Source organism: Psittacula echo (assembly GCF_963264785.1).
Source record: "Psittacula echo genome assembly, chromosome: 1".
Classification (NCBI taxonomy): Eukaryota; Metazoa; Chordata; class Aves; order Psittaciformes; family Psittacidae; genus Psittacula; species Psittacula echo.
The window spans coordinates 157248873-157266608 of NC_137735.1; the positions used below are offsets into that span (position 1 = coordinate 157248873).

At 36.2% G+C, this 17736-nt stretch overlaps 1 protein-coding gene across 1 annotated transcript in view; it reads right to left on the reverse strand.

Moving 5' to 3' along the window:
* The window catches only part of IMMP2L (inner mitochondrial membrane peptidase subunit 2), a gene marked incomplete at its 5' end in the record, with an annotated part of 459378 nt that overhangs the window by 101447 nt on the left and 340195 nt on the right, over positions 1-17736 (reverse strand). Inside the window, one exon of the mRNA XM_080632403.1 lies at positions 1726-1828. Coding sequence (XP_080488529.1) covers positions 1726-1828 — 103 coding nt within the window. The remainder of the gene's footprint in view (positions 1-1725; positions 1829-17736) is intronic.

Consider the following 17736-nt stretch of genomic DNA (forward strand, 5'->3'; position numbering starts at 1 on the left):
TAGTTTCTATCCCTGTGATCAGTTGTGCCCCCTTTTGCCTGTATTCAAATTGCTTCTATAATTTAATTTCAAAGGAAAATGCCCCTTAATTTCAGAGGAAAATACAGCTGACTTGCCCATAGTCTACACAATATAAAGGTCATTATTCCTGTGGAATGCTAAAGAATTCACTGTCAAAAACTGTCTTACAAGCTTTCAAAAGGTGCCATTACTATAAGAAAAGTGACATACTGTCCAATTTTAGCTAGCAGCTGATGACTAATGTGAGGTCAAAGCCTAGTGAAAGCACTTTTCTAATATTTATAAACATCAGTGAATTGAGTAAAAGTCTGAGGGTAGTTACATTTACCACAACATGCTATCTTGCATGAAAGCTGTATTTTACCTTGTATTAACTATTGTGTGACCTGCTGCAAATCTGCTTTAAATCTGAAAGTTTACTTCTGTTCAGAGACTACTTTGCCAGTATATTTGCAATTGAAAAGATTAGTGGTTTTATGACTAAGATTTACCTTGGGAACAAAGAGTGAGACAGAAAAGGAAAGAGATACCTGCACAGGATAGACTGAATTAAATTCTGCAGGAAAGAACCTCTAAAACTAAATGTTAGAAATCTTAGAAGATATTGGCAGGAAAATAGTAATGGAAAATAGCAAGAAACACAAGCACAAAATAATACGTGAGACCATCCAAAAGGGAGGCAATGGCATCACGTACTCCAAACCAGACAGAGACAGTAGGTCTTTTTTTTATTTTTCCTGAGAACAAATTATTTAAAGTTAGTAATTAGGTTAAACTTCCAGACGCCAGACAAATTCGTAAGTTCTTTGCTATTGTTAATTAAATTAGCCAGTGGGCTGACTTCTGTATGAAACATGGGTGTACAAAGGAGGAAAAATCCAGCCTTGACAACTTCCCTGTGACAAGTGGTGGGTGTCTTTTATATCAGAAAAGCATTTTGTCTTAAAAACACATGTCAAAACCCTGCATATGGAGTAGGGCAAAAAGGATTTGTATTTCCACAGCAGGATGCACAGCTCATGCAACTATTTCCTGCATGCTAGCTGAAGCTAAAACAAGAACGGGAATCTGCACAAAGTTAACAAAAGCAAAACCAAACCAAAACTGGAGTGCAGAGAAAGCATTTACTGTCTTTTGATGAACAGATGCACAGGTCTACCAGTCAAGAAACAAATTTTTCAGGTTTTGTCTTTATTCAAAATGAAAATGGCCCTATGCAAAGAAAACTTATATATTTATTTTGGGGAAATTTTTGAAATATCTCTAGCATTGTCCACAGACCAATTTAACAGTTAACATTTGCTAAGCACAATTACAATTTCCTAATTTTTTACCCCAACACTGGCACTAAAGCAAGACCAAGCTCCTGGGAGGGAACTATTCCAAATTACATCAGCTGGCAACCTGTCCTCAGGGAGCATCTGTCAGCTACAGGGAGCTGGCTTGCCCTCTGGCTACTCCTCCAGTACATCCCTTCAAATTTAAAAAATCTACCACTGCTCCTTCCACATGGGGGAATTAAAAGGAGTCTTTGTTCTTTTTCTAATAGTTAAGAATAAACTCAGTCTCCACTAATAAAGTTTAATAATTCTCACAAAAATACTGTCACATTCAATTCATACTTCTGTGTTGTACAAATGACCCAGGAGACATGCGCTGCTTTTCAGTTGCAAATTGTAAATGATATACAGAAAATTGACTTACCGGGCCAAAAGCATTGCTGTCAAAGCTGTGCCCATGATGATCACCTTCCACCCAAATATGCCCATGTGGAACTTTTACATACTTCTTTTTGTATCCAATGGTTCTAAAAAGAATTGCAAAAATAATGGCCAATTAGTTAAAAAGGAAAACATAACAATGCTTTGTTAGGAAAATTCACACATGTATGGTGTGAATTCTATTGAACAGTTACTTAAAAAAACCTTTGCTGAAGTCCTTTAGGCTTCAAAAGTGCTACTCAATCAAAATACATTGCAATTCTGTATTAGCTAGTTGCGCTACCAGGGACTGTTTACTATGTTGTTTTGGCAGAAATCACAGCACAATGGTGAACAAGAAACTTTTCAGTTATATATAATTATGGGATTGGAGCTTGGATTCTTGTAATGTTTATGTCCTGGGGACAGGATTTCTTCAGCTGTAAACAAGCTAAATAGCACAAACTAGAGGAAACCTCTAAGAGAAGGACAAGTGCTGCAAAAAAAAAAAAAATTACATTGACGATTCAAGTCATCCTCCACAGAAATCCATACGGAAGCAGTGCCTCAGCATGTCCTTATATTATAAAAAATGAATAACTACAGATAAGTCCTAAAGCTGAGGTATGAAGTATGCAAAATTCCTATAGTTAGTTCCAAAGTAGCTGTCATTTTCACTATGCCAGTCTGCCTTCTACGACACACTTTTGCTTTCCTTCACATGGGATCTGTTACTCTGCAATCATTCAAGTAGAGAAGTGATTTTATCATGCACACCGAATTAATGACATGATGAAGCATTTACAGACAGGACTACAGATAGTGATACCTCTTATTTTGCTTTACATAACCAAGTCTGTCCATAGAAACAGACTTTTGATCTAGGTTGCTGTCTCCAGATGCTGATTGCTTTTTACTATCTGGAAGATATACCCCCAAAGCAGAAGGCAGAAGGAGCACACTCTAAAACTAAACAAAATCAGCTGAAGAGAGAAAATCACTTTCACCAGGAGATTCAGCTGAACTGTGCAACAGCACTGATCAGGGATGTTCACAAGTCAGAACAGGAAAATTGGTTTTGGTAAGGTTTGTTTCACTTTGGAGGGGGGGTGATGGTGAGGATGTTATAAGCTAATTAATAACCTGTTAAGAACAAAATATGAAATATTAGATGAATAAGGAATCCTCAAAAGTGCATTTTATTAATTTTGACTTTATTAGTCAAAAATAATAATTATTTACTTTGCAATTCACAGTGCTTTTTCAATCATTTTTTTTCCGTCAGCTAAAAGGATGACCCTGCCAGAAGTATATTCTAATGGAATTCCTATCTGTACTTTCAGTGGAAACTGAAAAAATAATAGCTTATTTGCTGAAGAAAAGGACTTTGATTTACATCTTTCTTTAGAACAGTTTCACATTACTCAGTAATCAAGACTGAGTTCCTAAACCCTTCAAAGTGAAAATGCAAAATTGTCCTGAGTTGGTAAATATATGATTTCTTAAACACAAAGAGTAGTTCTGTAATAATTTAATTATGCTAAAAGACCAATTTATTACTATGCAAATCCTTTTGCCTCTTTTGTATTTTTTAAGAAATATACAGTCTGTAAAACAAAATTATTTCTGTTTTGAGATTCCATAATGCTTTCTCTCACTGATAATTTCTTTTATAAACTACTGCATAAGACTATATCTTGCCAGAAATATTCTTTAAGATACAGTTTGAGATAATCTGGCCATTCATTCTTTTCTGTCTGATTAGACACTCTGAAAATTATTAAATTAATATCGTCCATCAGTGTTAAAGGCAAACAATAGCTCAGAAAATATTTTTCTCTTCCATTCATCTTCCTGAATATAGAAGAGTAGATTGTGATAGTTTTGTACCTTTACAGACTTCAAGCACAAGAGTGAATTTCACCTAGAAGGGTGAAAGGATTTGAAAGTTAATTTTGCTGACATGTTTACTTCATAAATATCGGGAAAATAATAGGCAAATGCCAGTCAGTGACTCCACATCAGACCAGACACATTCTCCTACTCCCAAATAATTTCCTCCTTTATTATAATTACGAAATCACTAACAAGAAGGAAAAGAAAAAGCTATTGCAATAAGTACTTGGAAACAAAAATGGAAATAATTTGGTCTGCATCATTAGGCCTTGCAGAGGTTTTCAGAAACCCTGTGAAAATAGAGAGAGAGGTGTGTGCTGTGTTCCTTAAGGCCTAAGGCAAAAAGAAAAAGATTGCAAAGTGCAGTAATTGTCATTGGTTCTTTTGGTTATCTCTACAACATAGGAAAACTCATATTTATTTTCTACTCTTGAAATAATCAACATAAACCAGAAAAAAACCCTGCTACAATTATGTATAAAGTCTCTTACCACGATTAAAGAATTATGTACAAATTCTCATATTGAAAAACGCAAATGATTGTACACAAGAAGTTTTGACTGACAGGAAGGAGAATTAGAATTGAAGTTATTAGTAAATGTGTTAAGGTAATAAGCAGAGAAAAAAAAATCCAACCCAACCCAAACCAGAAGTAGTTATTCTAAATATCTATTTTGGTAGATAGGACTGATACTGCATGGACAAAAACCTCTGTAAGTTCAGCAGATAAATGTAAAACTTACTGCCATTTCACCTTTGGGGTATATAAATTATCAGATTTTTTCCCATATGTAGGTCTAATAGAAAAAAATTCAAAATATATCATAAACAATAAGTAGCTGCACAACTGTAAACAAGAGATGAAAGAAAATCTATACTCCTAAAAAATTATTTCAAAATATTAGTGTGGTATTTGCACACAGCAGTTACCTGGGAACTTAGCATCCACTTTAGCAATCCTCCTGCAAAAACTACCCTGTGGAATGCAGGTGAAATTTAAAAACAAAGTTTTACTTGAAGTTTTCCCTGCATGCATTAGTAATAAACTGTGTCAATAAGCTCAAGCCACAGGAAATTGTATCATCCATTACTTAATGCTGGTTTTAATTTTCAGTGTAATTTCATTGCTGAATTACTCCACGATGGATCAATAAACCATTTATGCAAAAAGAAAAAACAACAAAATAAAATAACCAAAAAAACCCCACCAAAACAGGCTGCAGCCTTCAGAAAGCCATATTTGGTTCATGACAGTAGATTATTTTTAACTGCTGTTGTTACGACTGTTGACTTTTGTTGAGAACACAAAACCAAAACTTGTCATTTCTGCTCCTATGAACAGAGCACAAATTGCTCCATAGTCAAAATTAGCCAGTTAGTAAAACTGCCTTTCTCTCACATGGATCTTGCAGAAATTAAACACTTTAATCTCTGACCTAAATTGCAAGGAGGAGACTATGTGTGTGTACTACATTGGCAATATGGCTTTTGCTCTAAATGTATAAACTATTATTCGCTCATTTCACTAGCTAACCATTTTAGCTTTTATCCTGCAAGAAAACTTACCCATCTTTCTGTGCAATCCTACCAAGCCAAATTACTAATACAAATTGTATAACATAATTTCTGAGAAGAAAGTGAAGTGTTTAATAAACCTTATTTCTTAGGGGTAGCCTGGCAGGCAACTGTCACTCACTTTTTGGATTTAGGTCCATGTTAATAAATAAGAGTTATAAGTATAATGGTCAATTTTTCCATGAAAAATTAACACAATATGAAGCAACGAATTACTTTGGAATCCTTCTAGCACTCTTAAATAATGACAACAGGATAACATAAAATCCTCAAGCCAAATATCAATTAAAAGCACAATTAGCTCATCAGGAATTTCACATCAACTCATGAGACAGGCCTTTGCTACAGTATGTACTGTATATTTTGAAAGTAATGTAAAAACCTAATTTTCTTTCTTAGCTGAGTATTCTTAGACTCATTTCTCTGATTCTGCCTATAATCTTGACCGTTGACAGCTCTCAGACATGACATTTTAAATTCAATTTAAAAGATGCCTGAAAGAATTCTTAGGAGAACAATTAGTGTAAGTAATAATTAACTTAGTATTTGTTAATTTCATATCTAGTTCACTAGCGTGAGTTATAATTATTGAACAATCTTTTAAATTTCAGAAAGCTTCCACTAATAAGGAGTAATCTTTCAGTTTCTGAAACCTACTTACTCTGAAGTAAGGATAAATAAAGACTGTTTAACACCTCTGATCCTTCCCATTTTAAAGGTTCATTTTAGGAATAGCACAGGCAAAGGAATTAAAAAACACAAGTTTTGATATACAATATTCAAGTATTTGTTAAAAAACATACTGGTGAGTGCAAAAAAATTCAGTTTTTACCTAAGTCTGTGACATGTTTGCAATAGCCATCTATGCCATCATTGCCTCAGACTCTAGTTAAATTCTCACTGGCTTAAGAACAGAGTCTACAAGAGTTGCATTAATTTTCTTGATCAGAATGTAATGGAACTACCTTCATGTAATTCCCTTCATGTAAGGTAATGGAATTACATTCATCTTTTTCATAATTTTAACAGAAATGGGTCTGAAATTCTGATCTTTTTCTTACATCTGAGGTACATTTTGAACCTTTGCAAAGGTTTTTTCTTCACAATTTAATAGTTAACAGATGTACATATATTTCACCCTGGCTGAGAAATAATTTCAGTCCTGACAGTCAAAAATGAACTCTATATGGTATTCTAACCACCTGCCCAAAAGCAAGAAAAACCTGCTTTTTTGGGATGTGGTACCAGTGCCAAAGCAAGTAAGTTGGCTCAGTTAACTTGGATGAGGAATGATTGCCTTCAGTTTGATTTAACCTTGAGAAATCAGAAAGTCTCAGCAATCTGCATACCTTTGGGTGTCATCGGGGAACAGACACTGTAAATAATGTCCTCTGCTTGCATGGGAGACAAAACCAAACACAAACTCTTTTCTAAAATAGGTAGTCTCTATCACATTTAAGAGCAACTTTTTCCAAACAACATATGTTGTTGTACATGTATATTGGGTTTAAAAAACAACATGTTTTCAAAAAAACTTACATCGAAGGTTTTAGTAGCAGGGGATTTACAGGTGAGAAGCTGCTGGAAGCTTCCCTTGCATCCAACAGTCAGTGCAGTCAGCTCCAAGATGCACCCACTGCTGCCTAAGGCAAAAAAGTTACTGCACATGAGCAACTGCAGCTCAAGAGAGAAGTGAGAATCTGTGACAGAACCAGCCCTGCAGACACCCAGGTCAGTGCAGAAGGAGCGCAGGAGGCGCTCCATGCACTGGAGCAGAGATTCCCCTGCAACCCCTGGCGCAGCCCATGGTGAGGCAGCTGTGCCCCTGCAGCACATTGGAGGCCCATGGTGGAGCAGATCTCCACCTGCAGCACATGGAGGACCTCAGATCGGAGCAGGGGGATGCCCAAAGGAGGCTGTGATTCCGTGGGAAGCCTGCACTGGATCAGGCTCCTGGCAGGAGCTCTGGCCCCATGGAGAGAAAAGCCTGCACTGGAGCAGGTTTGCTGCAGGACTGGTGACCCCACGGGGAACCTACGGTGGAGCAGTGTGTTCCTGAAGGGCTGCATCCATGGAAGGGACCCACGCTGGAGCAGTTCTTCATGAACTGCAGCCCGTGGGAAGGCCTCACACTGGAGAAATCCATGGAGGACTGTCTGCTGTGGGAGGGACCTCACGATGGAGCAGGGAAAGAGCGTGAGGAGTCCTCTCCTGAGGAGAAGAATGAACTGACAACAACACCATTGCACATCCACCTGTTCCACTGGGTGGGAGGAGTTAGATGAAATTGGGAATGAAGTTGAGGCCAGAAAGAAGGGTGGGAGTGCATCCACCTGTGCTACTGGGTGGGAGGAAGCTGTTTTTAAGATTTGGTTTTATTTCTCATTATCCTACTCTGATTTTGATTTGCAATAAATTAAACTAATTTCCCCAAGCAAAGTCTGTTTTGCCCATGATGATAACAGTTGAGTGATCTCTCCATGTCCTTATCTCGACCCACCAGCCTTCTGTTATTTTTTTCTCCCTCATCCAGCTGAGGAAGAGAGTGACAAAGTGGTTTTGGTGGGCACCTAGGATCCAGTCAGGGTCAACTCACAACAACATGGAAGTTTGCCACATACAAGCATCCTCAGAAGAGTCACAGAATGAAAAAATAGTAAGATGTTCAATTTCAGTTGACATTCAGATCCATAGACATGAAACTTATTGTAATATATTATGTAAGTTTTATACACAGGAAATCTTCCACATGACACTAAACCTTCCAGCTCCTCAGAATCTCTTTTTTTCTCTTTCAGCACACATACAGCCATTTTTGTACTTCTACTTTTACCCTTCTCTTACATATACTATATTCCTTTGATAACAAGCTGTTATTTAAATCAGCTACTTTTAGAAGACAGAGTTATGAATGTGAAGCAACTAAATGTTTTTTCTGAAGGCCAGCTTAACAGATGATGCAGGAGAATATGTCAATAGGTTAGGGAATATTCTTTGGTTGTATGCAGTTATTGTTGCCTCAGAGCTGAAATGTATTTTCCTTAAAAGCTGCAGATCCATTAGTTATTGAGAGACCCGGCTTTAAAATATCCATCCAGTCTCAGAACTGGTAAAGTGCTGGATGAGACTCCATGCTTGAGATACCACTTCTGAAGGATTGCCAAATCGGTTATACTGAGAAGTAAACCCCCAAAAGAAGATGTGATAATGACAGAGATGACAGAATCTGAAACAAGGGATGCCAATTTGGTGATACTTGGAGCAGCCATTAAGGAGGCAAAAATTCCCTCACCTATGCTTGGACAAATTTTTGAGAGTCTAAACCATGTAGGTTTCCCCTTTTGCAGTGACAGATTTTGAAGATTTGGGAAAAATAAATTCTAATTTACTTGTTTCCTCATCAGAACAGAAATATGATAAAACCACAACCTTTTGTAATGAATAAGCTAAGCAGCTAAACCAAGCAAGATGCTGAACTGCAAATGTGATCTCTTTTTTACCAGCTACAGCGTTCCTACTAAAGTGATGCACTAATGCAGGTTCCTATGATTTGGCACTGTTAATAAGTAGAAATCTGATATGGAAACCATGGGAGATGTTTGTAGCTCTGTTTTACTAATTAGATAATTTCTCACAAAGCATGTCATCCTAAACAACATAATTATTTAGCCATTACTTGCTTCACCAGCATCTTCAAAATAGCACTTAATCACTTTTAAAACAGTATTCGGGAAAATTACTGGATTTGTGCATATTTATCTAAAATGATAAAATCATTGAAAGCACAAAGGAAAAAACAGCTCATCCACTAGGGATATTAGGTTCATTTCAAGCCTGAAGTTTGCTTGATAACAGCCCTTTTGTACCAGACAGGGCACTGTAACAGAGTCTAGAAATAATTATAAGACAGAAAAGATGAGAGATCGTTGCTTATAAGAATCATAGAATTTATGGGATCATTTATATGTGTAAAGTTATCCTTGACAGATCAGTTTCCCAGCAAAGGATGGTAATCTTATGCCTGAATACAGACATATTTGACCAAAACATACTAAAGACTCAGGGTGCAATACGAAGGATGAACAATTGTCTCTAACTGTCATAATATCACAAAATTTCCCAGATGCTGTTCAGACTTCTGTTCAGGCTAACTTCAACACAATTATTTTTTTCTGTTCTGTTTCTTTCTTCCATTCTTTCCTGAATTTTCAAAATATCCTCATGACACTCTTGGGCTTTTTAATGAGTAAGCAGCTATGGAGCTGCAGTTGTTCTGTCTACATGATACAACACAACCTTTATCTAAATGCATTTTGGAAATACAGAATCACAGAACCATAGAATCATAGAATGGTTTGGGTTGGAAGGGACCTTAAAGATTATCTAGTCTCAAACCCCCTACCATGGGCAAGGATACTTTCCACTAGACCAAATTGCTCAAAATCCTGTTCAACCTGGCCTTGAACGTTTCCAGGGATGGGGCAGCCACAACTGTTCTGGGCAACCTGTTCCAGTATCTCACCAGCCTCACAGTAAATAATTTCTTCCTAACATCTAATCTAAATCTCCATTATTTCAGTCTAAAGCCATTCTCCCTTGTCCTGTCACTACATGCCATTGTAAAATGTCTTCATAGCCTTTCGCTGTATTCATTCCAACAGGCCCACACTCTTATGTTGGGAGCCCCACAGCTGAAGGCAGTACTTCAGGTGGGGTCTCACAAGAACCGAGCAGAGGGGCAGGATCACCTCCCTTGACCTGCTGGCCATGCTCCTTTTGATGCAGCCCAGGATATGGTTGGCTTTCTGTGCTGCAAGCGCACACTGCTGGCTCATGTTGAACTTCTCACCAGCCAGCAGCTCAAGTCCTTCTCAGGGATGCTTTCCATCAATTCTCCTTCCAGCCTGTATTTGTGATTGGGATTGCTCTGACCCATGCGTAGGACCTTGTACTTGGCCTTGTTGAACTTCATGAGGCTTGCTTTGGCCCATGTCTCAAGCATGTCAAGGTCCCTCTGGATGGCATCCCTTCCCTCCAGCATGTCAACCGCACCATACAGCTTGGTGTCATCGGCAAACTTGCTGAGGGTGCACTCAATCTCACTGTCCATGTCTCCAACAGAGATGTTAAATGGCACTGATTCTAATGCTGACCCCTGACAAATGCTGCTTGTCACTGATGTCCACTGGTCTCCTTCACATATCTTGTGCTGGAGAAGCTTTCCATGATTTCTGTCATCCACTAGGATTTTTTCCCAAAACTACAGTTTTGTTTAATTGTTTACGATAACTATATGAGTTGATAACATTTCTAGATTGCATTTTATTTTTCTACATATTCTACCCTGTGCTGTAAAGATATGCAGTGTATCTAGGGTCTAAGGTATGCCCCTTTCGATACTTTTACCAATGTGTATATATCCGCATCATATAGGTCCATTATACAGGTGCTGACAAGCATTCTGTAAACTAAGTTTAAAAAGTCACAGCTGTCAGAAGTTATTTTCTAGGTCTTGTGAAGAGTAGAGCTGTAGCAGCAACAGTGTCAGGTGATCTGGATTTCAAGGAAATAATTTCTTCTTGGGTAAAATTTCTTCATATTAATTTGCACTCACTTTTTATGGTTCCCATGTCCAGCCTTATACGGCGTTTCTGTATTTTTCAGCTCATCCTACATTCCTTCAGAAACTGTGTAAAAGACCACTGCATATCACCATGCATATAACACTTAGCACAGGAATTTCCCTCTGTTCCTGAGAGTTATGCTTATATAGTTAGGAGGCATGTGGGTACCTAAAGTATTTAATATTGCTTGTCCCTACAAAGCAGAACTCATTCTGCTCCCACTGCTAAGAACGATCAACTAACAGTAGCTTCCCTCCAACAGATTACTTAATCCCTTATTCTTGTAACATCTGTGAGTGGTTTTGTTCTTGGGTCTTCTACACTTACTCCCTTCATAACATGTGCCACTTCCTTTTCCCTGTGTGTGTTGCACTGTTCTAACAAAGCATTCTCATTTTATGATCCTTACCATGGCAGCTTTCCTCAACCCTTTCAGAAAAACATAATTTTGATGAATTTTAATGAAACTATGGATGATTTCTGCTAGTCTGCATTTGAAATCACACAGATAAGTTCAGAATCTGATCTTTTCCTTTTTTTTTTTTTTCAGATGGTTTAAAATACTGTTGATATGATACTGTGGAATACTTGTTCAAGGAACATACTCCTTTCAAGGTCCATATACAACTTGCATTACTGCATCTAAATGTATTGAGATTATTATTATTTAAAATTAGTATTAGAAAAATTTATATTTTATATCTATATGTATTTTGCAATTTGTTCTATCTTGGATACTATCTACAGATAACTGCATATACTATATGTATGTAAATATAAATATTCCTACGCACTTTTACACAAATATGTCACTCGCATTTGAGATACCAAAACAACCTCTTTCTTTTGCTCAGCACATTCTCTTAATCAGAAGAACCATAATTATTTTCAGGATAAATTAAACCAAAAACAAATCACTATTTTTTTCTTAAAAAAAAAAAAAAAAAAAAGGAATAATATTTCATCTTTTGCATTCACTTCATTTAAATGGCTAACCAGAGTATTGACTCAGCAAAAAGAAAACACAGTATCTCATTTTTTTCTGCTACAGTCTTGCTTGTGAATCTATCTGATTCCAACTGCCAAAGCTGTGCCCTTTCAAGTTAAAATTATGAAAATTTTTCAGTTTACTTCTTTTGATAAAAGTTCCATTAACCAAATGACTGTAACATTTCATTACATTCTCATATTTTTCTACTAAATTATATTTTATAATTAACATGACATGGTTTTGCTAATACACTTAACAGCTATTATCAATATCATATCATATATTGGATGGAAATAATTTGTTAGATTCATTATCATTAGCTTCAGAATTTTACCAAGGTAAAACTTACCACTTACTCTAGGTCATCTAAGTAAAATTACCAAACCCTGACATCATTGTCAAATTGGAAATTTTATACATTTATGAATGGGAGGATAAATAGAGGCCAAAAGGTACTGCTATCAAAAAAGATTAATTCTTGCACCCCCATCTTCTTTTTACTAATATGAAATAAACTGGGAAATCACTGGAAAAAAATTTTGCTTTTAGGTTGAAGAAATAGAAAACAATTGTTTTTACAGTACTATAAACAAGACCAAGATTTAACCTGATACATACTTAATGGTTTTGGCTTAATGACACACTGCAGCAATACCTTCCTTTTTCCCTCTTTCCAGGGAAGTTGTGAATGCTCCATCCTTGGCGGTGTTCAAGGCCAGGTTGGATGAGGCCTTGGGTGACATGGTTTAGTGTGGGGTGTCCCTGCCCATGGCAGGGGGGTTGGAACTAGATGATCTTAAGGTCCTTTCCAACCCTAACTATTCTATGATTCTATGATTTTTCCTCTCAGTAATGCCTATGCCAGACTACGATGGTCAAACTTTTTTCTGGATTAAAAATTGTGGAACTTAAAAGTTAACTCAGCAGTTAATCTCCAGCCTGCAGAATCTGCAACTATTAAATAAAGCTCTCTATAAAGCTCTCCTGACTGAACTCACTTTTTCTTGTCACCCAACTCCTGCCTCTTAGCAGTTCTTTTCACCAAGAAGGAAAGTATAAAGGAAAAATGTTGGAGTACCAGACCTTTGTCTGAGACAGAAGTAGGACAGAAGGAAACAAGTCTGCATTTAGCTGAGATTCAGATGGTCTTGATTTTATTGAGTCCATAAAGCCTGAAACAGGGCATTGTGCTATAAAAATGAAAGTATTACTGAAGCACTGGGCTTCCAAGCAACTTATGTGCTCGCTGATGTAAAAGGGCCTTTTAAAATATTTTTTTAAGTTACCTACTCTGCAAAAACTCTAGAATAACTTGTACAGCACTTAGAAAAAGTAAGATCAATGACATTGTAGAGCTTCTTTAATAAACAGTGAAAAGAAATTCCACAGTTTCTCATGTCAGAATGGCATGTGAAACTGCTAAGAGAAGTTTTAACACATCACAAAGAACAATACCCCATCTGTTTTCTTGGAACCTTGTACGAAGATCAGCATTGTGAATAACTGTCTCAGTTAAAATCAGATTCTTGTAGACCTGTGACTGCTGAAAGAGTCTGTCAATATCTCTGCCTAGCTCCAACTGCAAGAAATAACTCTCCTCCCACACACCTCTCACACACAAGCTAATTGTTATATCTTCCTCATTGCTTAGCACTAACTAAAAGTATTAGAATTTCATAATCTGCTTTAGGCAGCATATACAAAATGTGCAATCTTAACTTAATAAATGCTTTCAAGATTTATTTATTTATGGAAAGGAGAGAGTTGTTATTCCCTGTACAATGTAAGCTTTATATGTTTCCTTCTACTAATGCTCGTTAGGCAAAAATGGGAAAAGACACCTTTTATTGCTTTTCCTTTAAAAGCTTTTTTTTTAAAAAAGGATACTACTATCAAAAAAAGACAAATGAGAAGGTTGCAAGTAAGCCATAAGATTATTAACTCTTTATTTTTAAATAAGTGTGCATTTTTATGATACAAGTTATGTTTAAGAGTTTTAAAAAGCAAACTTTTTTTTTTTTCTCTCAAATATGTAGGAAAACAACAGGTGTCATATGGATTCTGTTAGAAGATATGAGCATACACATGTAGATCAGACTGTAGAAGACACCTACTTTTGAACTGGTGATACTCTTTCAAATTAAAGCTTTGCAAGACTCTTCTTCCATTGAGGTTTCCCACCCCTTGTTTCCCTCCCCGCACTGGGGAGCAGTGAGGCATTAGATTTTCTTTCCCTATTTTCCCCAAACCTGACTACAATGTCACAACACAGGTAATTTCGGTTTAGAATAAAAACCTATGTGCTTCCACAAACTGAAACATTGAAGGACTCAGATATTCAGGAATTATCCAAGTTGAATTCAAAGTGTGTCTATTCAAGACATTTTGTTAAAAAGTTCAAGCAAGGCAAGGTGGATAGAGGAGAAGTTTTGCCTGAAATGAAAAGTCTGTCAATTTATTTGTGTCTGAAATACACTGCTCAAAAAAGACCACAGGAATAATTTCCAGTAGATATAAATCACTGAATAAAAAACTGAATAATGCCAGTAACTTTAGTTTTCAAGTTTTAAAAGGAGGTATCTGTAAGCACTTTTTTATCACTAAAGTCACAGGTGCCTAATTCCATGATTTCTTCCCTATTCTAATTAAACTCATTAAATAAATTATGTTGGTGCCTTCATGCCTGACAGTTAGTACAAGCAAATAATGTAGAGATCATAGCACACAACAGCTGGGTTTAATTTCTAGCCAACTGTCTAAACATTTATGCAAGATACAGGTTCTTCCTCCTATTTTTAATCTTACCCGAAACAGAAAAATCAGAAAAAGCCTCTCAGTTTCTTACTTCAAGATATGATAAGTTAAATACATGTGTGTGCATGAACATCTGAACATATAGATGTTTATTCAGAGGGTCAGCATAGCCACCTTGAGCAATCCATGTGTTGGATAATTTTTGTACTATTTCCTTCCACTGAAGAAATTTTTTGTCTTGCACTACAATTCTGTAAAGCACTCAGCGAGTGAGTAATCAGCCAGAGTGACTGGTGATTTCTGTCACTTACTGCAACTGTATGATTACTTTAAGGGAAAAAAATAAAAGGAGAATTCAAGTATTTTTAATCTTAAAAGGAGACGTTTTCTGGAAGATTTCTACAAAGAAATTTTCTTACTGAAATTTGAATTTAATACAATTACAATTTAAAGTAAGCATCACACAAACTTATTGATGTTAGACACATATCTAAATCTAGATAGTAATATTTTTTGGTGTTTAATATAACATTACATTATGTCCAAAAAAAGTATACTCATCATTAAACTTTTATGAAGAGTATAAGAAATGCGTTATTTCTGGGTCTGAGCAGCAGTTCATGTAACCCTACGTTCTGTCTCTCCACAACGGCAAAAGCAGACAGTGCCCAGGAAAGCCTGGCTACTGTCCGTGAGTATCAAGATTTACTCTACCAGAGTTGTTTGATCGTACATCATTGTCTACTTCTTTTAGTATCCATTTATTGATCTGTTACCCATGAATTTGTCTAACCCATTTTTAAGCCTGCTAATACTGTCTGTCTCCACAGTGTCCTGGGGTAACAAATTCCAGAAGTTCACTATCTGCTTGCTGTGTAAAGAAGTACTTTATTTTGTCTATTATAGATCAATCTTCCACCAGTCTCATCAAGTGCCCAAGCTTCTGTACTGTGGGATTTAGTGAACAATTCAGCTCATGCACTGCTTTCACAATTTTGTAAGCTTTAGGTATTTCTCCCCTCAACCTCTACAAATTGAAGATTTCTTGTTTTCAGTTGCCAATGTCAGGCAACTGCTCCATCAACACTGTTTTTGTTTTCGTCTTTAACCTCTCTCTATGTCTGAATTTAAAGTCATGTCTGAAGAAGAAAGAATTGACAGTATCCTTTAGGGGGTTTATATTCCTAGCCTGTTAAGGCAGACCTACATTTGTTGAATATTTTGATAGTTTTTCAGCTTTGGTATTACAACTCAGAGCAACAGTGCAAGCTTAATAATCAAAAATGTCTAAATTAGGAATAGTCTAATACTTTTCAGAGCAGCCTACTATTTGCCACATGCGCCCATCTTTCAACATTTTTTCTGAAAGAGCTCAATTACACACGGTCCGGTATTGGAGAATAGTAAAGTGTTTCATGGAGCCTAAAAACATTTAAAAAGCTGATATTTGCTCTTACAAATAGATGTTAATAATAGCTTCTTTTTATTTTTTTCTCACAACACTGGAACTTCATAGTGCCTTGTTACCAAGAAAACCCTGCAAAACAGTAAAAATTTCAAACCAAAGATCCTTAAAGAAATAATCTGAATCACATACAAAACAAAAGGTCATTGTCCTCACTAATACTTCCATAGCACTTGGTAACCTCACCACACTGAGTCAACTGGTGTCTCACTAAACTGGTATATTTATCCCCTTCTCATTCTCCTCAAGTACGTTACTCCATTTAATGTTACTAAGCCAAGAAAATACTAATTTAATTTAAATATTAATTTAATTCAAAAATCTTTCAGAATTATTCTTTGACCATTTTAAATACCAACAAAGAACCTAATCCTGTGTCTGATCATTCAGAAAAGCAAGAATAACAAGAATCCTGCGATCATTCAGACAAGCAAGACAGACATAACAAGCAGCTTCCTTGTTAGTCCCTTGTATGTTAGTAGGAACACAAGTATGATGAACACTTTACTGCATCTTCTATCGCTAAGAAATATTTGGCAAGTAAGGGAATTTTTGTATTTCTTTTTTGAGTCACAAAGTGCTATTTATGATTTTGCTTTACATAGTCTTGCAATATGAGAGTAGGGAAAAAACAGATGTATTTTTGTGTAACAACAGAGAATCCCAGCATACTGGTATTTTTGGAAAGAAAAGTGCTATCAGCACTATCAGATGTTTCTAAAGAAGTGAGAGTACAGTGACAGGAAGCCACAGAAAAGACTTCTAATCATAATAGCCTGAGACAGACACAAAACTCCAAATTCTTATTTACAAACCACAGAAAAGAAGAAGAAAAAAAATCCAAGAAGTAGTCCAAATCAAGACTGTTTCTACTTATGATATAAGGCTCTGCCTGCTTTAGCAAAGTGTAAACAGTCAGTCATCACCAAAAGCTGAATCTAAAGAAGATTAAATAATAAAAAATTATCAATATGGAATGTGTCACTGCTTGAACATTACTTTGAACACTGACATTACTTTCTGTCAATATGCATTTTAAAATTGAAATTTTATAGGCATAATGAAAAGCAAAAGGATCAAGAATAAGACTTCCAGCCTAATGACTTGTAGAATAAATCTGTTTTGAAAATATAAATTTAAATTTTAGACTAGTAATATGAGATTCCATTGGTTGGTGATTCAACCCACTAGAAAATGTTTTTATGTTTTTCATGTCCCCACAGAAAGTCTACTAATTCAATTTCCTTTCCTCTGCATAAGGATGAAAGAGATGTCTTTTACCACCCATAGAAAATGTTAGCCATGAATAACACCCATAATTAAAATTTCACCAAATATATTTTTAAATAGGAAATCATGAATAAACTCTGCATTTTCAGATTAAAAAAAAAAATAAAAAATCTGAGTACCCAAGTGACTTCACAGGGGAAAAATGGAGACCCACTCAGTACAAATAGTCTGCACTTCAAAGGGACCTTTTCTTGAATAAAAAAGAATTGTCTGGGGCAAGAAAAAATCTTGGCCCCTTACAGGTTTCTAGGATCACTCAGAGAGAGAGACTTTGAACCCCTTATTTTGACCTAGCACTATGCCAGTCAACCAGACCCAAGTAAAAAAAAGTGACAATTCAGAAAGGACTCAGATGACCTGACCTGATCCAGTTCTTGCATTCACAGAAAATGTCCATCAGCCACAAACACCTACTAGGTA